The sequence below is a fragment of the Nicotiana tabacum genome, chromosome 12 (assembly GCF_000715075.1).
Source record: "Nicotiana tabacum cultivar K326 chromosome 12, ASM71507v2, whole genome shotgun sequence".
NCBI classification, from domain to species: domain Eukaryota; kingdom Viridiplantae; phylum Streptophyta; class Magnoliopsida; order Solanales; family Solanaceae; genus Nicotiana; species Nicotiana tabacum.
The window spans coordinates 125427208-125450135 of record NC_134091.1 but is presented as its reverse complement, the minus strand read 5'-3'; the positions used below and the strand labels follow the sequence as shown (position 1 = coordinate 125450135).

The 22928-nt window shown below is 40.2% G+C and overlaps 1 protein-coding gene across 1 annotated transcript in view; it reads left to right on the top strand.

Annotated features, from left to right (window-relative positions):
* The first annotated feature begins 18980 nt into the window (after positions 1 to 18980).
* Positions 18981 to 22928, top strand: part of LOC107805770 (uncharacterized) — a 4817-nt gene continuing 869 nt past the window's right edge. The window contains exons 1-6 of the mRNA XM_016629848.2: positions 18981 to 19347; positions 19730 to 19796; positions 20350 to 20396; positions 20819 to 20906; positions 22201 to 22334; positions 22753 to 22851. Coding sequence (XP_016485334.1) covers positions 19126 to 19347; positions 19730 to 19796; positions 20350 to 20396; positions 20819 to 20906; positions 22201 to 22334; positions 22753 to 22851 — 657 coding nt within the window. The 5' untranslated portion in view covers positions 18981 to 19125. The remainder of the gene's footprint in view (positions 19348 to 19729; positions 19797 to 20349; positions 20397 to 20818; positions 20907 to 22200; positions 22335 to 22752; positions 22852 to 22928) is intronic.

Below are 22928 nucleotides of genomic sequence, written 5' to 3'. Positions count from 1 at the left end.
ATCATGTTCTGTGTTTTGTGTTGGTCGGCTGAAAGCCAAGGCCACTGAGAGTCTACTGTTCGAACTTTCTCTCGGTACGAGCATTGCCTTGGGTTCTTTCGAAACTCTTGGGAACTTTGACACATCGAGGTTTTCTGGGTTCTTGTGGATCTTTTGTTCTTTATTGTTGTCCATTTAACTGGTAAGCCACTTGACTTTTGCAATTTCATCCCTATGTGTCTTTTTCCCTGCCCTATTTGAACCTCAACTTATTTTCCCTGCCCTGTTTGAACCATTTTGTTTTATGGCATAACTTAGGTCTTCTTTAGTTAATTAGTCTATTGTGTCAATCCTAGAATCCCTACATGTGCTATTTGGTATGAAGTTGGTATCTCACACTGCTCTGAATCTCTGCAATGTTTGTCTTGCATGTGCAATGTGTTTCAATTTGTATTAAGACCATTCTCTATGATCTTGCTGCTGTGCTAATATGTTCCCCAGCATGTCTATGGTTCATCTGATATCTTGTTCTTTTAGTGATTATTTGGCTTGTCACAATGTGCACCCCCCATCATGTCTAAATACTTATTAGCATGACACTAGGATGTATGTTTAGCATAATCTCTTAGGTTTTAACTTATTTGTATTGTGCATCTGTGACTGCAAACTTGTTTCTCCCCTGACCCTTCCCACATATGGTTTTGTCATTATGCGTGCTCCCTATCATGTCTCAATGGAGTCATGTTTCCTGATGAGAGTTAATATGTCTATATTATGATACTAGGATGCATACTTATCTTAATTTGGACCTTTTAGGTCTCAACTGGTTTAGTATCATGCATTTGTACATGATAATCTCTGTATACCCATGCAAACCTATTTCTTCCCCAACTCTTTCAAAATGTGGTTGTCTATGTGATACTTTGCTATGTATGGAAATCATGCTGAACCTACTACTTTCTTGATTAGTTGCTCTGTATGCTCAACTTGGCTATGTCTACTTTAGGTTATAAGTGTACCCCCAATTCTGTCCCTCAACCATTATCCATTCTCCTCATTTACTACTTATGTTATTCTGAACTTCTTATTCTTAGCCGGCTAAAAGTCAAGGCTACATAGGCTTTACTGATGACCTCCTAGTGTGAGCACTGCTCGGGGTCCATTTGAGGCCCTTATGAACTCTGACACACTAGGATTTGGGTCCTTAATCATTCCCTGAAACTTAAACTACCCCCATTCAACCCATTTCTTCCTATTATTTGTTGTACATCTAAGTCGGTTGGTTTAAATGATACAATGCTTGTCAATATGGTTATATGAATTGACTTTGGGCTCCTCTATGGATTCTGGGATTGTGTTGATGAATACGGCTCATTGTTAGAAGTCTGGGTATGCTGTATGAGAATTGCTGAAGGCCCAGACAGTGCTGGGTATTTCATTTGGGCCTGTTGTGGCCCTATTGTCATTATTTGTATAATATTTATATCTTATTCATTAATGGGGTGTTAGTAAAGTGGGAAACTACCCCCATTCAACCCATTTCTTCCTATTATTTGTTGTACATCTAAGTCGGTTGGTTTAAATGATACAATGCTTGTCAATATGGTTATATGAATTGACTTTGGGCTCCTCTATGGATTCTGGGATTGTGTTGATGAATACGGCTCATTGTTAGAAGTCTGGGTATGCTGTATGAGAATTGCTGAAGGCCCAGACAGTGCTGGGTATTTCATTTGGGCCTGTTGTGGCCCTATTGTCATTATTTGTATAATATTTATATCTTATTCATTAATGGGGTGTTAGTAAAGTGGGGAATGGGTAGATTTCTAATATTTGCATACCAAATGGGTAGATAGTATGCCTATATGACTCAATGATTTACTTGTTATATATATATATATATATATATATATATATATATATATATATATATATATATATATGTTATTCCATCACTATGTGCATTATAGAAATCATGCCATTAGGGGAAACACACACATACACATAGTCTGCTAGCGAACATGAATTCAAAGTGTTGCAATTATGCTTACTGCTACGTGCTACTAGAAAACCTGCCTATAGGAATAAATGTTATTGATTTCAATTCGCGTCAGCATTCATTAAGAATCACGCCTACATTATTCTGACTATTCCATTTGCCACTGTCACCTAGAAAATATGCCTATAGGATTAAGGTATGGCGATAAAATCAGCTCTCTACGTGCTGAACGTTAGAGATCCTGCCTATAGGATATAATTACTCGCCATAATTTGTTAATGTTAAATCGCTCAAACATTTGTTTCACGTATGCTATTGTTAGAAATCATGAATAATTCTGGGCTTTCCTCCAATAGATTTCATTGTAACTTAGTGATTCACACCTAAACACAACATCTATAGGTTAAATAACTGAAATCTGCAATCTCAAATTAGCATGCGACAATCGTATAATTTGGAGATAAGAAGCGCCTAGACTTTGAAACATCTTGTATGTTTTAATGCATAGTCACGTAGAAATCATGTCTATAGGGCTTAAGGTTCTTAATTCTGAAATGGCCTAACATGAAAACCTGTTTCGCGTGCATTTGTTGCTTAAGTGTGGAGGCTAACCTGAGCCCTTAACTGCCATATTCGAAGTCCAATATGTATTTTATTTGTCTCATAGTTTTGCAATTTTGAGCAACCTATATAAGGTCTAGAACCATCCAAATAGAGGTTCAAAACCTCCCGGACCATAGGTATGGGACGGGCAATGCACGCGTAGGGTACTACTTAGAATTGAATTAGAGCGCTCTTAGGTAAACAACTTTAACATAGTAATCGGGTAGCAGGAGATGATAGTATGTGCCCGCTGGATAATATGAGTAACAACCTATCTCAAGGGAATTACGAAATATTATTTATGTTCCACGGGGTGATCCTTTAGGCTAAAAAACTTAGGACCTCCCCACTTTCCTTTCTTTTCTATTAGATTGAAAAAAATAGTTATACCTCCTTATTCAGGATCTCTTTGTAATAAAATCCTTAAAGTTTGTACTCTCTTTGTTTACTTAATCACATAGACTAATCCATATAATTTAAGTTCGACCGCGACCCACAGTTGTGGACCTCGAGGAGTGCCTAACACCTTCTCTTTGAGGTAACTTGAGCCCTTACCCGATCTTTGGTGGCGTTGACTAGTCAAAAAGAGTTATTTGCAAATAGGTGCCCTAACGTACCTTAAAATCGTTAGGTGGCGACTCTCCTCTTTTAATACCTCCTTAAAAGATTTGTCACATGTCGAAGCCCGATTTCGCGAGAAAACGGGGCGCGACACCTAGCACAATGTCCTGATCCCCCTCTTCATTCAGAAGTCTATAAAAGTACGTCTACCATCTCCGCTTAATCTGACCCTATCCCATCAATACTCTACCGTCCTTGTCTTTGATGCACCTCACTTGGTCCAGATACTGAGCCTTCCTCTCTCTCGCCTTGGCTAGTCGAAATAACTTCTTGTCTCCGCCTCTATCCCCCAGTTCCTCGTACATTAATTTTAAAACATGTTGCTGGCAATTGCTAAAACTTATATTTAATAGTATTAGTCAAGTTTTTGCACTATCTTAGTGATCACCATGACACAATGTATATAATTATGGTGATCACTAGGATTTTGCCACGAATTCTAACGGATCAACAAGATTTTTCGATATTTTTGCTGAAAATTCAGATGAACGTCGAGATTTCTGGCCAAAATCCTAGTGAGCACCATAACACGATGGGTAGAGGTTTACCTAAATATTTTTGCTTCATAATATATTCAAATCAACTCCAAATTTGATATACAACTTTTGTCACGACCCAATTTCACCTATAGGTCGTGATGGCACCCAACACTATAGCTAGGCAAGCCAACTAATAAATTAAACATATATCGATAAAATTTCAATCCAAGAAAATAATAAGACACCAAATCCTACCAATGTGTGTGCCAAGACCTGGTGTCACAGGTATATGAGCATCTAGTAGATTATACAAAACTCCAAATACTGCCTGAAATAAAAATAGACAGAATAAAAATAATACAAAAGGGGCACTGGTAGCTGCAGGACGACTCAGAAAGGAATCTCACCACTACGCCCATGGATAACGAGGATATGCGATGATAGGTCCTCCACTAGTATATGTCTCAGATCCTGCACAAAAAGTACAGCAAGTGTAGCATGAGTATGTAAACAACGGTACCCAGTAAGTATCAAGCCTAATCTCGAAGTGGTAGAGACGAGATGACCGATTTTGACACTCACTAAGGGTCAACAATAATAAATGGAATAAATTATAATTATTCAATTTAACATGATTCACAGAGTTAACAAATAATTTTTATTCAATTAGCAGAAATAATAAAAATCTTTCAAATGCAACAATTTCCAATCTATTAATTAAATACTTTAATTTCAATAAAAATTTCCATTCATCAAAAAGCTTTACAGGCTGCAATTCAATCTCAATAAATTTCCAATTTATCAAATAGTTTTACAAGCTACAATAAACTGTCCAAGTATCGTGTAATTTTTATTATTATTAAGCACAATTTCTGCCGAGGTCGTACGGCCCGATCCAGAGTTTCGTATACACTGCCGAGGGACGTGCGACACGATCCATAGATGCATATATCCTACCGAGGCGTTCAGCCCGATCCACAAGAAAGGAGGACATTTTCTTATGTACCTCCGGAATAAGAGTATTTATTGTAAAATTTATTCGAGAAGATAACAATTTATTTCAATAATTATTTAATCTAAACAAAAATTTAGCATATGAGAATTTTATCTTTTAATATCCTTATCTAACAATTCACCATACATACATCAAATAATTTACACAAGTAATTCATGCTCTAAGTCCTAAACTACCCGAACTTTAGCATTTATAGTAACTACGCATGGACTCTCGTCACCTCGTGCGTACGTAGCCCACATAATTAGCAATAGTTATTTAATTTAATCACTATGGGAAAATTTCCCCCTCACAAGATTAGACAAGAGACTTACCTTGTCTCAAAGTCTACTTTCCGATTACCGCGTCGCGTAAAATTCTCGATTCGGCACCGAAAAATCTGAAATTATCCAAATATTATACAAAATAATTAATATATGCTCAATAATTTAAAATTCATCTATTAAATAAATTACCCTATCCAAAATGATAAAATTCCTAAAATTCATCCCCGGCCCACGTGCCCGGATTTCATAAATTTTCGGATGAAAACGTTACCCATAATCTCAATAACTCAAATATATAATTTCTATCTTATTCCATAACCATTTTCGTTGTTAAAATCTCGTTTTTATAAAAATCTAGGTTTTTACCTAAATCCTTGAGTTCTAAGATTTTCTAGTTATAATCTACCCATAATCTATGTATTTAACTCAAGGGGTGTAGAATTAACTTACCTCCAAATTGCTAGTTCAATTCTCCTCTCAAAGAGCTCTGAAATCGCCCAAACATGGAAGAAAAATGAATAAAAATGGACTAAGCTTAGTCCATTTTAAGGTTCTGCCCAACATTGATTTTCGCATCTGCGGCTCATAAGCCGATTTTGCGGTTCCGCATCTGCGGCTTATAAGCCGCTTTTGCAGAAACGCCCTCGCAAATGCGGTTTTCCCTTAGCTGGCTTCGCTCGCACCTGCGGTCAGCGGCTCGCTTCTGCGAATCCGCTTATGCGAGTCCCACGTCGCACCTGCGCCGTTACCGCACCTGCGCCTTCGCACGTGCGGTCCTATTTCCGCTCATGCGATTCTGACAGAACTGGGGAGCTTCAGCTTGGCTCTAAATTTCCAACCAAGTCCGAGCCTCGTCCGATTAACGCTTAGGGCCCCGCCCGAACATACCAACAAGTTTGAAATCATAAAATGGACTCGCTCGAACTCTCGACACTTGTAAAACATCATCAAATCTAAAAATCATACCCAAAACCAAATTGATTCAAACTTAATAACCTAAAGTTCTTCAATTTACTAACAACACGCCAAAACATACTTAGACTACTCGGAACGACACGAAACTTGGCGTGCAAGTCTTAAATTACTATATGGAACTATTTCCAAACTCGGAATTCCAAACAGACTTCAATTACTCAAAAACCTATTCCAAACCAAATTTAAAGAACTTTAAATCTTCAGATAGTTGATTTTTCACTATTAAGCGCCAAAATGCTCCCGGGTTATCCAAAACCCGATTCGAACATACGCCCAAGTCCGAAATCATCATACGAACCTATTGGAACCGTCAAATCACGATTTCGGGATCGTTTTCTCAAAATGTTGACCGAAGTCAAACTTGCCTTTTAAGGCTAACTTAAGGAACCAAGTATTCCGATTTCAACCCAAACACTTCCAAATCCCGAACCAACTATCCCCGCAAGTCATAAATCAATAAAAGCACATACGGGAAGTTTTATTTTAGGGAACGGGGTTCTAAAAGTCAAAATTACCGATTGGGTCATTATATTCTCCACCTCTAAAACAAACGTTCGTCCTCGAACGAGTTTAGAATTGTACCTGGAGTGCCGAATAAGTGTGGATAACTGCTCCGCATATTTTTCTCGGCCTCCCAAGTCGCTTCCTCGACTGGTTAGACCCTTCACTAGACTTTTACTGCAGAAATCCTCTTGGACCTCAACTGGCGAACCTGTTTATCAACAATGGCAATTGGCTCCTCTTCATAACCAAATCTCTTATCTAGCTGAACTGTGCTGAAGTCCAACACATATGACAGGTCAGCATGATACTTCCGGAGCATAGATACATGGAAAACCGGATGAACTCTCAATAAACTGGAAGGCAATGCAAGCTCATAAGCAACCTCCCCAACTCATCTCAACACCTCAAATGGACCTATAAATCTTGGGCTCAACTTGCCTTTCTTCCCAAATCTCATAATTCCCTTCATCGGTGAAACATTCAAGAGAACTTTTTCACCTACCAAAAATGATAAATCACGCGCTTTCTGATCCGCATAACTCTTCTATCTGGACTGTGTTGTACGAAGTCGCTCTTGAATCAACTTTACTTTTTCCAAGGCATCCTTCACCAATCAGTACCATATAACTTAGCTTCACCGCGATCAAACCACCCGATGGGCGAACGACATCGCCGACCATATAAAGCCTCAAATGGATCCATCTCGATACTGGATTGGTAACTGTTATTATAAGCAAACTCGGCTAAAGGCAAGAAATGATCCCACTGACCTCCAAAGTCAATCACACATGCCCTGAGCATATCCTCCAAAATCTGAATTGTCCGCTCTAACTGCCCGGTTTGCGGATGAAAGTTTGTGCTGAGCTCTACGCGGGTCCCCAACTCACTCTCTACTGCTCTCTAGAAATGTGAAGTAAATTGAGGGCCTCTATCTGATGTGATAGAATTTGGCACACCGTGCAACCGAACTATCTCCTCAATAAAAATTTGGGCCAACCTCTCTGAAGTATACATAGTCACATCCGGAATGAAATGTGCCGACTTGGTCAACCTGTCAACAATGACCCAAACTGCATCAAACTTCTGCAAGGTCCGTGGCAACCCAACTACAAAGTCCATAGTAATGCGTTCCCATTTCCACTCCGGTGTAGTCATCTGCTGAAGTAGGCCACCTGGCCTCTGGTGCTCATATTTAACTTGCTGGCAATTTAGACACCTAACTCTGCTGCAACGAGCGACCCTATCCAAAAACTGGTCCATATGAAGTACCTCAGCCACCATGCTCAAAATCAATAACCACGCGTAATCCGACATCAAGTATTTAAAGTGCATTACCCTAACCATGGAGAAGACAACGACACAATGCCACCTAAAACTCAAAAGGACATAGCCAATACGCAATCAATCATGCAATACCCAACTACTCATCTTGCTCAAATTCCGCTATAAGATCACAACAGAACCACACCATTTGTGCCTAAAACCAACGAATCACAACTCCCCATAGCATAGAAGAGTAACTCACAGAAAATTCAAGAACACGAATAAGCTCAACAACAACCAAATGGCACATCCCTCAATAATAGCAGTATGGAGCCAACCGATTCGGCTCGGTGTAGAATACACATCCTAATTGGGCCTACCAATGGACCCCCAAATCAACTCCGGCCACCCACAAATAGATATATAACTGTGTGCCTCCTCCAGGATTGTTTTCCTCAGTTCATCCATATTAGGAACACATAGACGATCCTGGAGTCGCAGAACACCATCCGCACCAATAGTAACTTCCTTGGCACCACCTCGTAGTACTGTTTCTCTAAGAACTATTAAGTATGGATCATCATACTGACGAGCCTTGATCTGCTCAAATAGTGAAGACTGAGCTACAACACATGCAAGAACTCGGTTGGGCTCTGAAATGTCCAACCTCACAAGTCGGTTAGCCAATGATTGAATATCCAAAGCTAATGGCCTCTCTTCTATTGAAATGAAAGGCAAACTACCCATACTCTCCGCCTTTCTACTCAAGGCGTCTGCAACCACATTTGCTTTACCCGAATGATATAGGATAGTAATATCATAATCTTTCAGTAATTCCAGCCATCTGCGCTGCCTCAAATTTAGGTCCCTCTGCTTGAACAAATGTTGCAAACTGCGATGATTAGTATAAACTTCACATGACACCCCATAAAGATAATGCCTCCAAATTATAAGAGCGTGAACAATCGCAGCTAACTCCAAATCATGTATCGGATAATTCTTCTCGTGGGGCTTTAGCTGGCGTGAAGCATATGCAATAACTCGCCCTTCCTGCATCAGTACACAACCCAAGCCAACGCGTGAGGCATCACAATACACTGTATACATCCCTGAACCGGAAGGCAACACTAACATTGGTGCTGTAGTCAATGCTATCTTGAGCTTCTGAAAGCTCACCTCACAATCACCGGACCATCGGAACGGAGCACCCTTCTGGGTTAATTTGGTCAAAAGTGCTGCAATAGATGAAAAATCTTCCACGAACCGATGATAATAACCTGCTAAACCCAGAAAACTCCTGACTTCAGTCGCCGAAATGGGACGATGCCAATTCTGAACCGCCTCAATCTTTTTGGGATCAACCTTAATACCATCACCCGATACAATATGCCCCAAAAATGCTACAGACTCTAGCCAAAACTCACATTTAGAGAACTTAGCATATAGTTTTTGTTCCCGCAAGGTCTGAAGCACTACTCTCATATGCTGCTCATGCTCCTCCTTACTGCGCGAGTAGATCAAAATGTCATCAATGAAGACAATGATAAACGAATCAATATATGGCCTGAATACCATGTTCATCAGATCCATAAACGTTGTCGGGGCATTAGTTAAACCGAAGGACATCACCAGAAACTCATAATGACTATATCTAGTCCGAAAAGTTGTCTTCGGAACATCTGAATCCCGAATCTTCAATTGATGGTACCCCGACCTCAAGTCAATCTTAGAGAACATCCTAGCACCCAACAACTGGTCAAATAGATCATCAATACATGGCAACGGGTACCTGTTCTTAATAGTGACTTTGTTCAGTTGGCGATAATCAATACACATCCGCAATTGTTCCATCCTTCTTCTTCACAAATAATACCGGTGCACCCCAAGGCGATACACTCGGTCTGACGAACCCTTTGGCTAGTAACTCCTCAAGCTGTTTTTTCAATTCTTTCAATTCTTTCGGAGCCATGCGATACGGTGGGATAGATATGGGCTGGGTATCTGGAGCCAAGTCAATACAGAAACCAATATCACGATCAGGTGGCATACCTGGAAGATCTGAAGGAAATACATCGAAGAACTCCCAAACTATAGGCACTGAATCAATAGCCGGAGTCTTTGTAGTAGTATCCCGAACATAAGCTAGATAATCTAAACAACCCTTCTCAACCATGTGTTGAGCCCTCATAACAGAAATAACCCGATTAAATTAATTAACAGGCGAACCCTTCCACTCCAGCCTAGGCAAAGATGGAATATCCAAGGTAACAGTTTTGGCATGACAATCTAGAATAACATGATATGGAGATAACCAGTCCATACCCAGAATAATTTCAAAATCGGTCATCTCCAGCAATAAGAAATCTGCTTTACTTTCATAACCACAAAATGTAATAATACAAAACCGGCAGATCTGGTTCATGATAACAGAATCGCCCAAAGGAATGGACACATAAACATGAGTACTCAAGGACTCACGAGAAACACCTAGGAATGAAGCGAATAAAGATGACACATATGAATACGTAGATCCCGGATCAAATAATACTGAGGCATCTTTGCCTCAAACAGAAATAATACCTGTAATCACGGCATCTGAGGCCTCTGCATCTGGTCTAGCCAGAAAAGCATAGAATTGAGCTGGAGCGCCAACTGGTTGGCCTCCACTTGGCTGACCTCCACCTCTAGGACGACCTCTACCCACCTGTCCTTCACCTCTTGGTGTTCGGACTACTGGTGGAGCAACTGGTCCGGTAAGCATAGGCTGCTGACCATGTTGTACTGGTCTATCCCGAAGCCCAGGGCAAAATCTCTACATATGACTGTGATCCCCGCACTCGTAATAACTCTTCGGTGCGATGGGCTGCTGACTAAGAGTCTGGCCCTGGGGAACTGAATACCCACTAGGAGGACCCTGAATAGCTGGTGGGCGATAAGAACCTTCTGGTATAACATTGAGATAAGGTCGCACTGGAGCACCTCGAGGAGGCGGTGGTGCTGGATATGGGGGCCTCCTGGACTGCTCTCTCACGAACTGACCTCTGCCCCCAGACGGAGTACCTATGAACTCTCCAGAATACCTTAATCGCTTATCTCTCGTAACCTACTCTCGGCTCCGCTGGCGTACACCCTCTATCATGCGGGCTATCTCCACGACTAGCTCATAAGAAGTACCTATCTCAATCTCTCAAGCCATAGTGGCCTGAATGCCAGTATGTAAACCCGCAACAAACCTCTGCACACTCTCCGCCTCAGTAGGGAGTATCATAAGCGCATGGCGAGATAACTCAGAGAACCTCGCCTCGTAATCGGTCACTGACATCTGACCCTGCTGGAGCTGCTCAAACTGAAATTGCAACTCTTCCCTATGAGAGGATGGAATATACCTGTCCAGGAAGATACGAGTGAACCTGTCCCAAGTCATGGGAGGAGAATCTGCTGGTCTACCAAGAACATAAGACTGTCACCATCTACGGGCTCTGCCCTCTAGCTGAAAAGTAGCAAAGTCTACCCCATGAGACTCCAATATCCTCGTGTTGTACAGTCTATCCTTGCACCAATCAATGAAATCCTGGGGATCCTCATGTCGCTCACCCCCAAAGACAGGAGGATGTAGTCTAGTCCATCTATCCAATAGTTTCTGAGGATCAGCGGCTGCAGCTGGCCTGGGCTCAGGTGTAGTTGCTGCCATTGGCTGGGTTCCACCCACCGGTAGTGCACCCTAGGTATGATATACGGCAGCTGCTTGTCCATGAGCCTGCGTGGTAGGGGTCTGGGCTCCCCCGCCCGCCTGGGATGTGGTTGGGTCTGCCGGAAATAAACCGGTCTGAGTCATATTGTCCATGAATCACAGCATACGACCCATAATATTCTGAAATCCCGGTGCAGATGTGAAATCCACCGGAGCTGGCTCTACCATGGGCACTTCACCCTGCTTCTCAATAATGGAATCCTCTGTTGGGCCCACTGGTGGAATAACTGGAATAGTCCTGGGACGTCCTCGCCCTCTACCACGGGCTGGAGCCTTCCCTCAGCCTCTAGCAACTGGGGGAGTAACTCTTCCCTGGTCTGGAACCTCATTAGAGCGTGTTCTCACCATCTGTGAGAGAATAAGAGAAGGATATTTAGTACTACATCAATTGCACGATGGAATATGAAGAAAGGTAGTTTCTTAACATTGTATAGCCTCTCGAAGATAAGTACAGACGTCTCCGTACCGATCCGCAAGACTCTATTAGGCATGCTCATAACTTGTGAGACCTACGTGAACCTAGTGCTCTAATACCATGTTGTCATGACCCAATTTCACCTATAGGTCGTGATGGCGCCTAACACTATAGCTAGGCAAGCCAACTAATAAATTAAACATATATCGATGAAATTTCAATCCAAGAAAATAATAAGACACCAAATCCTACCAATGTGTGCATCTAGTAGATTATACAAAACTTCAAATACTGTCTGAAATAAAAATAGACAAAATAAAAATAATACAAGAAGAGGCACTGGTAGCTGCAGGACGATTCAGAAAGGCAGCTCACCACTACGCCCATGGATAACGAGGATGTGCAATGATAGGTCCTCCACTAGTATATGTCTCAGATCCTGCACAAAAAGTGCAGCAAGTGTAGCATGAGTACGTAAACAACGTGTACCCAGTAAGTATCAAGCCTAATTTCGAAGTGGTAGAGACGAGATGACCGACTTTGACACTCATTAAGGGTCAACAATAATAAATGGAATAAATTATAATTATTCAAATCAGCATGATTCACAGAGTTAACAATATTTTTTATTCAATTAGCAGAAATAATAAAAATCTTTCAAATGCAACAATTTCCAATCTATTAATTAAATCCTTTAATTTCAATAAAAATTTCCCATTTATCAAAAAGCTTTACAGGCTGCAATTCAATCTCAATAAATTTTCAATTTATCAAATAGCTTTACAAGCTGCAATAAACTGTCCAAGTATCGTGTAATTTTTATTATTATTAAGCACGATTTCTGCCGAGGTCGTACGGCCCGATCCAGAGTTTCGTGTACACTGCCGAGGGACGTGCAGCACGATCCATAGATGCATATATCCTACCGAGGCGTTCCGCCCGATCCACAAGAAAGGAGGACATTTTCTTATGTACCTCCGGAATAAGAATATTTATTGTAAAATTTATTCGAGAAGATAACAATTTATTTCAATAATTAATTAATCTAAACAAAAATTTAGCATATGAGAATTTCATCTTTTAATATCCTTATCTAACAATTCACCATACACACATCAAATAATTTACACAAGTAATTCATGCTTTGAGTCCTAAACTACCCGGACTTTAGCATTTATAGTAACTACGCACGGACTCTCGTCACCTCGTGCGTACGTAGCCCCCGCAATTAGCAATAATTATTTAATTTAATCCCTATGGGGAAATTTCCCCTTCACAAGATTAGACAAGAGACTTACCTTGTCTCAAAGTCCACTTTTCGATTACCGCGTCGCGTAAAATTCTCGATTCGGCGCCGAAAAATCCGAAATTATCCAAATATTATATAAAATAATTAATATATGCTCAATAATTTGAAATTCATCTATTAAATAAATTACCCTATCCAAAATGGTAAAATCCCTAAAATTCATCCCCGGCCCACGTGCCCGGATTCCGTAAATTTTCGGATGAAAACGTATACCCATAATCTCAATAACTCAAATATATAATTTCTATCTAATTCCATAACCATTTTCGTTGTTAAAATATCGTTTTTATAAAAATCTAGGTTTTTTACCTAAACTCTTGATTTCTAAGATTTTTTAGTTATAATCTACCCATAATCTATGTATTCAACTCAAGGGGTGTAGAATTAACTTATCTCTAAATTGCTAGTTGAAATCTCCTCTCAAAGAGCTCTGAAATCGCCCAAACATGGAAGAAAAATGAATAAAAATGGACTGAGCTTTGCCAATTTTAAGGTTATGCCCAAAAGTGATTTTCGCATATGCGGCTCCGCATCTGCGAAAATGCCTTCGCAGATGCGGTTTTCCCTTAGCCGGCTTCGCTCGCACCTGCGGTCAGCGGCTCGCTTCTGCGAGTCCCACGTCGCACCTGCGCCGTTACCGCACCTGCGCTCCTCTTCTGCGCACCTGCGCCTTCGCAGGTGCGGTCCTATTTCCGCTCTTGCGATTCTGACAGAACTGGGGAGCTTCAGCTTGGCTCTAAATTTTCAACCTAGTCCGAGCCTCGTCCGATTAACGCTTGGGCCTCCGAGGCCCCGCCCGAACATACCAACAAGTTTAAAATCATAAAACGGACTCGCTCGAACTCTCGGCACGTGTAAAATATCATCAAATCTAAAAATCATACCCCAAACCAAATTGATTCAAACTTAATAACTTCAAGTTCTTCAATTTACTACCAACGCGCCGAAACATACTTAGACTACTCGGAACGATACGAAACTTGGCGTGCAAGTCTTAAATTACTATATGGAACTATTTCCAAACTCGGAATTCCAAACGTACTTCAATTATTCAAAAACCTACTCCAAACCAAATTTAAAGAACTTTAAATCTTCATATTCACTATTAAGCACCAAAATGCTCTCGGGTTATCCAAAACCCGATTCGAACATACGTCCAAGTCTGAAAGCATCATACAAACCTATTGGAACCGTCAAATCACGATTCCTGGGTCATTTTCTCAAAATATTGACCGAAGTCAAACTTGGCCTTTTAAAGCTAACTTAAGAAACCAAGTGTTCCGATTTCAATCCAAACACTTCCAAATCCCGAACCAAACATCTCCGCAAGTCATGAATCAATAAAAGCACATACATAAAATTTTATTTTAGGGAACGGGATTCTAAAAGTCAAAATGACCGGTTGGGTTATTACAACTTTTTAATACAACCCCGACAAATTTCAATTGTTAAACTCATCTTAAACCTTTAAAAATCAATAAACCAGTGTTGTCTTTTTCAATGAAAATTTTATAAGCTTAACAAAACTCAAATCATTAATGATGGACAATATAAGCTCGACGGAACATTAATCACTCAATTACGACCACAAATAAGCAATGAATCTTCAATTTTCTAGAACACGTTTTATTGAAAACTTTTCATGTATAACATCAATAACTATCGTTATAACGTTACTCTTTGAATACGCCTTTATAATAGTATCATTGTATTTATTACTTTATGATAACAATAATAAAAATAAAAATAAAAAATCACTCTATTAATTATTTTATTGGAGACATAACTTTAATAATTTTGTAAGTAATTTTTATGCCTTCCAGTTTAAATCTTTGTACAACTAGTTATTAATTTATTAATAGTATATTAGTATTAAAAAAATTACAACAACAACAACAATCCAGTAGAATCTCACCAATGGGGTATGGGGAGGGTAGTGTGTACGCAGACCTTACCCCTACCCCAAAGGAGTAGAGAAGTTGTTTCCGAAAGACCCTCGGCTCAAAAAAACAAAAAGACAAAATGACAAGAGGAGACAATATTAGTATCACCACAACAATCATACAAAAAATAGGAACACCACGAAATGCAGAAGAAAGATGCAAATCAAAAACGATAGCTAGTAAATAGGACATGCATTGAAAAGCGAAGTAGTAAAACACAACATTGTCACTAGCTATCCTAGACAAAACCCTACGTGGCTAGTCCCACAATGGTACGAAGTAAGTCAAGACTCAACTACATCCTAACCTACAACTCTAATACTTGACCTCCACATCTTCCTATCAAGTGTCATGTCCTCGAAAATCTGGAGCCTCGCCATATCCTGTCTGATCACCTCTCCCCAATACTTCTTAGGCCTCCCTCTATCTCTTCTTGTGCCCTCCACAACCAGCCGCTCACACCTCCGTACCGGAGCATCTGGGCTTCTCCTTTGAACATGCCTGAACCATCTAAGCCTCGCTTCCCGCATCTTGTCATCAATGGGAGCCACGCGCACCTTCTCCCAAATAACATCATTCCTAATCTTATCTATCCTAGTGTGCCCGCACATCCACCTCAACATCCTCATTTCTGCTACTTTCATCTTCTGGATATGTGAGTTCTTAAAGGGCCAACACTCAGCCCCATACAACATGGCCGGTCTAACCACCGCTTTATAGAACTTACCTTTGAGTATTGGTGGCACTTTCTTGTCACACAGGACTCCAGATGCTAACCTCCACTTCATCCATCCTACCCCAATACGGTGTGTGACATCCTCGTCGATCTCCCCTTCCCCCTGGATAACCGAACCAAAGTACTTGAAGCTGCCTCTACTCGGGATGACCTATGATTCAAGCCTCACATCCACACCCACTTCCCCTGGCTCAGCGCTGAATTTACACTCCAAGTATTCCGTCTTCGTCCTGCTCAACTTGAAACCCTTAGACTCAAGAGCATGTCTCCAAACTTCTAGCCTCTCGTTAACACCGGCTCGCGACTCATCAATCAGAACTATGTCATCGGCACCACGACACCTCCCCTTGAATATGGTGTGTTAATACGTCAATCACGAGGGCGAATAAGAACGGACTGAGCGCAGAACCTTGGTGTAATCCCATTACAACCGAAAAATGCTCAGAGTCGCCTCCTACTGTCCTAACCCGAGTCTTAGCCCCATCATACATGTCCTTAATCACCATAATATAGGGAACCGATACACCTTTTGCCTCCAGGCATCTCCAGAGAACTTCTCTAGAAATCTTGTCATATGCTTTCTCTAGGTCAATAAAGACCATGTGCAGATCATTCTTCCTCTCTTGTACAGTTCCACCAACCCCCTAACAAGGTGTATGGCTTTTGTAGTCGAACGACCCGGCATGAATCCGAACTGGTTGTCGGATACAGACACTGTCATCCTTACCCTCACTTCAACCACCCTCTCCCACACTTTCATGGTATGACTCAGTAATTTAATACCCATATAATTGTTACAACTATGGATATCACCTTTGTTCTTATACAATAGGACCATCGTACTCCACCTCCACTCATCTGGCGTCCTCTTCGCCTTAAAATAACATTAAACAACCTAGTCAACCACTCCAAACCTGCTCTCCCCACACACTTCCAAAATTCCACCGGAATCTCGTCTGGCCCGGTCGCTCTGCCCCTACTCATCTTACGCATAGCTCCCACGACCTCATCAACCTCGATACGCCTGCAGTACCCAAAGTCACGGTGACTCTCGGAATGCTCCAATTCGCCTAGCACAATATCCTGATCCCCTTCTTCATTCAGAAGTTTATGAAAGTAAGTCTGTCATCTCCTCTTAATCTGGGCATCTTCCATTAATACTCTACCATCTTCGTCCTTGATGCATCTCACTTGGTCCAAATCCCGAGCCTTCTTCTCTCTCAACTTGGCCAGCCGGAATAACTTCTTCTCCCCACCTTTTTTCCCCAGTTCCTCGTACATACGACCATATGCCGCAGTCTTAGCCTCTGTGACCGCCAGCTTAGCCTCCTTCCTAGCTGTATTATACCTCTCCATGCATGCTCGCCTCTCCTTCTCATCTATGCTCCCCACTAACTTCAGGTACGCCACCTTCTTAGCTTCCACTTTACCTTGAACCACTTCATTCCACCACCAGTCTCCTTTGTGCCCACCAGAGACGCCCGTCGAGACTCCTAACACCTCTCTCGCTACCTCCCTAATACAATCTGTTGTCGCTGACCACATAGTACTCGCGTCACCACTGCTCCTCCAAGCTCTTATAGCCAACAACCGCCCCTCCAACTCTTGGGTTTTATCATTAGTTAAGGCTCCCCACCTGATTCTCGGACTTCCTCGAGTAGACCTTTTCCTCCTCTTTAACATAATACCAACGTCCATCACCAAGAGCCTATGTTGCGTTGCGAGTATCTCACCCGGAATCACCTTGCAATCCTTGCACATTCCTCTGTCACCTCTCATGAGGAGAAGATAGTCAATCTAAGTCTTCGCCACCGCATTTTGAAAAGTAACCAAATGCCTCTCCCTCTTTGGAAAGTAAGAGTTCACAATCACCAACCCAAAAGCCTTAGCGAAGTCTAACAACGATGTACCTCCTCCGTTCCTCTCCCCAAAACCGAAGCCTCCATGCACCTTGCCATAACCATCTGTAGTCGACCCAATATGCCCATTGAAATCCCCTCCTATGAATAGCTTCTCAGTAGGCGGAACCTGACACACAATCTCATCTAACCCCTCCCAGAAGCGTTGTTTAACCTCCCCATCTAGGCCCACATGCGGCGCATATGCGCTAACGACGTTTAGGGTGCACTCTCCAACCACCAACTTAATAATCATCAATCTATCATTCACTCGTCTAACCTCGACCACAGACTCTCTAAGTTCCCTATCCACCAAGATGTCCACTCCATTCTTACCTTTCTAGACTCCCGAGTACCAAAGTTTATACCCGTCTGTGTCCTTCGCCCTCGACCCTACCCACCTAGTCTCTTGGACACACGCTATATTGACCCTCCTCTTCTGGAGGATCTTCGGCAACTCTATAGACTTACCCGTCAATGTACCTACGTTCTATGACCCAATTCTCAACCTACAAACACCATTGTTCCCTTTGCCTCCCGCCCCACCCCCTCTAACCCCTGCCCTACCTCCTGCCCCACCCCCCATTCCCCCCAAGGACATGACCTCACTCGACCAGGGGAATCACTATCACGCACAATATAACATACTAAACCAGAAGAAGACAAGTTGCAACTACAGGCACACTAATACGGTGAATAAACTAATACGAACTAAGTTGACAACAATTTAACTAACACAACAAAGGGAAATTGGAAAACGGGAGGTACCAACTCACACAAGTCCAATATTAACAAATAGAAAATTTTAAGCAAGAACAATAGAACCTGAAGTCAAATACCCTAAGCTTACCACTAGAGCAACCCACTCTTGTCAAATACCATAAGCTTAAATTTTCATAATTTGAATATCCAATAACTTGTTAAAATAAAATAAAAATCCCTAAACATTTACAAAATGAGCAGGCGACCAGTGATTTCTACAGTGATAAAGAAGTTTGGCAAGGTCTAAAACTTGATTTCTATGTCGACCCACCAAAAAAAAAAAAAAAATCAAATACCCACATCCCCCACTGCCGTAGGTATCTAGAAAAAAATTAATTGGTAATAATATGAATATCTTTTTTTTTTTTTAATCTTTATAACATTTAATTTTTTTTTATATATTCAAATATTCAATGAAATAAATTTCTCAAATGCAAATTAATCTATAGAAAAAATGGTGAGGTTTTATTGTACTTGTTATGTGTGGCGTCCATTTCTTGACGTAAACAATTACCTACCATTCTTTTGGTGATTATAAACAGAAACTATAATAAACAATGATTAGCGCGCGAGAGAATCAGGAATCAAACAGAGAGAAAACAAAGCGATGGCTGCTCCGGCTGCCGAGGGTCTGGCCGTTACGGCGCTCCGGTCGGTGTTCCACCGTGTCCGGCAAGCTGCGGAAAGGTCCGGCCGCCGCGCTGATGACGTGAGAGTGGTGGCCGTGAGCAAGACTAAGCCTATTTCTCTAATTAACCAAGTTTATGATGCTGGTCACCGATGTTTCGGTGAAAATTACGTCCAAGAGATTATCCAGAAGGCTCCCGAGGTACTCATCTGCTCCATTTCAGCAGTGGTTACGCTAATTGAGTTTTAGGTTGTGACAAATTGTTTACAGGAAAAAAAATTGGATGTAAATGGAGCTGAATAGATATAAAGGATTCATGTAGCTGAGTTAATTTGGGATTGAAACATACTCCCTCCATCCCATTTTGTGTGGCATAGCACGAAAAAAGAAACTTTTGAAAATTGTGTTTTAAAATAAATTGTATATATATTTGTGTGACTATAAATCAATCTTATTAAAATTTAATTTTTTCTAATATAGAAAGGTGTAATAATAATTTTTTTCTAATATAGAAAGGAGTAATTGAGTAGTTGATTTTTTTTTTTTTTTGGTGCAATATTGAGTACGTGTTCTTGAAATGCAGCTTCCTGAGGACATTGAATGGCATTATATTGGGCATTTGCAGAGCAACAAAGTGAAGCAACTCCTGAGTACGAGCTTATTCAAATATATGTGCGAATTTAGTTTTGTTATGATCCAGCTTCCATAGGATCTTGTATTTAGTTCATTTGATTCTTTTCCAGTTGCGATGTTTCTAAAATGCAAGTCTGCATTTTTTTCCGTCAGTGTATTATCTTCTAACTGTTTCCAACTAAAAGTTTGTTTCTTTGTGCTAATTGTCTGTAAGATAAGGTCGAATTGTCTGACTCGAGTATAAAAGCTTTTCTTTTTAGTATCCAAATAGGGCCAAATTGCCTTTCGATGCTTAACTTGGGGAACTACAAGCCTGCGTATTTTCTCTCAAATGTATTATCTTCTTTTGAAATCTATAATGGAGCTCAGAATGAAATTGGTTCTTGAGTCAATCTTTATTGGCTTGGCTGTTGGTTTTTTGGTTTATTTCTATGAAAAGATTCAGTTACGTACTTTTACCTTAAATCCCCCCCCCCCCCGGGCTTAGTCTCAGGAAACATTTCTGCTTGTATTTGTAAATGGGATAAACATCATCTTACAGTTGTGTAAAGTTTACCTCCATTGTTGCAGCTGCTGTTCCCAATCTAGCTATGGTTCATGGTGTTGATAATCAGAAGGTAAAGACTTTACCTCTTTTTTAATGCTTGATTGAACCTGAGGAGTGAGGAGTAGTCTTTCTGTTGAATCTTGAAAATGTTACATGCTGCTTCTATTTCCTTTAAGTTAGCAGCAGTATGATTTTTAATTTACTTTCAGAGTTCAGCAGGATAACAAGCATTGAAATCAATAAAAGTTAGCTCCACATGGTTATCATTACATCAATAATTATATCAAAGGGAAAACACTGTCGGTTTATAAACTGAGCACGGAGGAGTGTGCTATTTCATTCGTTTTCCTCCTGAGTTCCTTCTGGTCATTGTCAGACACAACCTGAAGCTTTAATAAGTTTGACTTGTTAGATTAGAGTCTCGTTGAATGCTTATTATTGTTGGAATCGAACAGAGTTGATCAATCATATAATACCTTTTCTAATCTACAGCTTGCAAATCATCTTGATCGTATGGTTTCAAGCATTGGCAGGCAACCTCTGAAGGTTTTGGTTCAAGTAAATACCAGTGGAGAAGAGTGTGAGTATATTTCCTCCTCATTCTTGCTTACAGATCCTGAAAGAGACTAGTTGGGCTTGCGATGACTCTAGCGATAAGATTCTGCATGCTATTAGGTTTTTGGTATTAGGAGCAGAATCTTATTTCCTCCTCCAAGAGGGTGTTTGGCTAAAACTAGCTTATAAGCACTTTTCGGCTTGTCTACGCGTTTGGTAAAGTTAAAAGTGCTTATAAGCCAAGTGCTTATAAGTCAAAAATAAGCCAAAAGCCATAAGCTGGTCACCCTCAGCTTATGAATTTTTAGCTTATAAGCACTTTAAGTTTGTCCAAGATTTTTACTATTTTATCCTTAAAATATTCTTTTTTAGAACAAAACTCCTACATCCATAATCGTCGCCTCAAGTATTTTTTCAACCTAACCCCCCCCCACACACACACCCCTCTTCAAGTCTGCAGTTCTCATTGACTATTTAAGATAAGCGAATCCTCTATTCCTTTGCATATTTGTATCAATGTAATTGTGTATTAATCTTTGAACTGCATGTAATAAATGAGGACATATCAATTTTTTGGTGTATTGCTTTCTAAGTGTTGTGGTGATGAAGATAATGTTTGTTTCTCTTCAAATATTTTGTCCTATTTAGGTTTATTTTTTACTGAGAAACTTTTGTCAATTTATTAATTATTATAACTTATGATTATATGCTTATCATAAAATAAATTATATTTATCATAAAAATTATCTTATCTAAGCACAGTTGCATTTAAAATAAAATGACAGATAGAATATTTTATATTTGAATCGATCTAGAATCTAAAATTTTGAAGAAATTACGCCTTTATAAGTATAAACAATTATAAGGTTATTTAAGTCATTTTAACAGAAAAAAACTTATCAGCACTTTTTTATCAAATACTGCAGCAGCTTATTATCAATTTCAGCACTTGTATCCAAACACGTAACTGCTTATTTATTAAATCAGTTGCAGTACTTAAAAGTGCTTTTCAGCACCTGATGCTTATCAGCTACTTCAAATCAGCTAATCCAAACGGGATCTAGGTTATGAAAGGTTTCTAACACATTGCTTCAAGTCCTCGGATTTCCGGTTAAACTTGCAGAATGCAGATGAAATCTCGCTAATTTTGAAACTCTGAATTGTTAGTTCTTTTTTCTCACCGCTAGTAATGCATGTTTGATTGAACCGTACAATGCTTGTTTTTATGACGTTCAAGGCCAACAAAGGAAGGCCTCCATTCTTCCCCATTCTTCCTACTTCCAAGGAACTGATGAATTAGTTAATTTAACTATCTACAGCAAAATCTGGTATTGATCCATCAAATTGCACAGAGCTGGCCAAACATGTCAAGCTGGATTGCCCAAACCTTGATTTCTCTGGCCTAATGACAATTGGAAGGCCTGACTACACTTCAACCCCAGAAAACTTCAAGGTGATATTCTGTAATTAATCCGAAATTTAGTTGTAGATGACTTGTAAAAATTCCAAGCTCTCTAAGCCATTTGAAGATGTCCCACCCTGTAATGAAAGATGCAAAGGAAAAATATTTGTAAACTACTGAAAGCAGGTCTTTTTGGGCAATGATAATAGTCACCATAACAATTTTCTTCATAGTTATCGGAAGTTCACTTTCCTTCTTTTTTTTTAAACTTTACGTATAATAGACGGATGCATTTCTTGTGCTAAGTTATTTACTTATATGGAATTCTTAAGAAGTTTGTTATCGAATGAATGGACTTGAGTCATGCATATTGGAAGCTTCATGACAAAAATGCTTATATTGAGTCCTTCATGAAATTTCCCATTTCTCCAAATTGCTGATCACCATTTTTCTTGATGTAATGCAATAGACGCTATTGAACTGTAGAACTGAAGTTTGCAAGGTGCTTGGTATGGGGGAGTCTCAATGTGAGTTATCAATGGGCATGTCTAGTGACTTTGAGCTAGCGGTAAGCTGGTATTCTCTTACCTTGTTCATAAAAATCTGATCTCTTTCATCCAAAAAATAATAATCTGATTGAAAGAA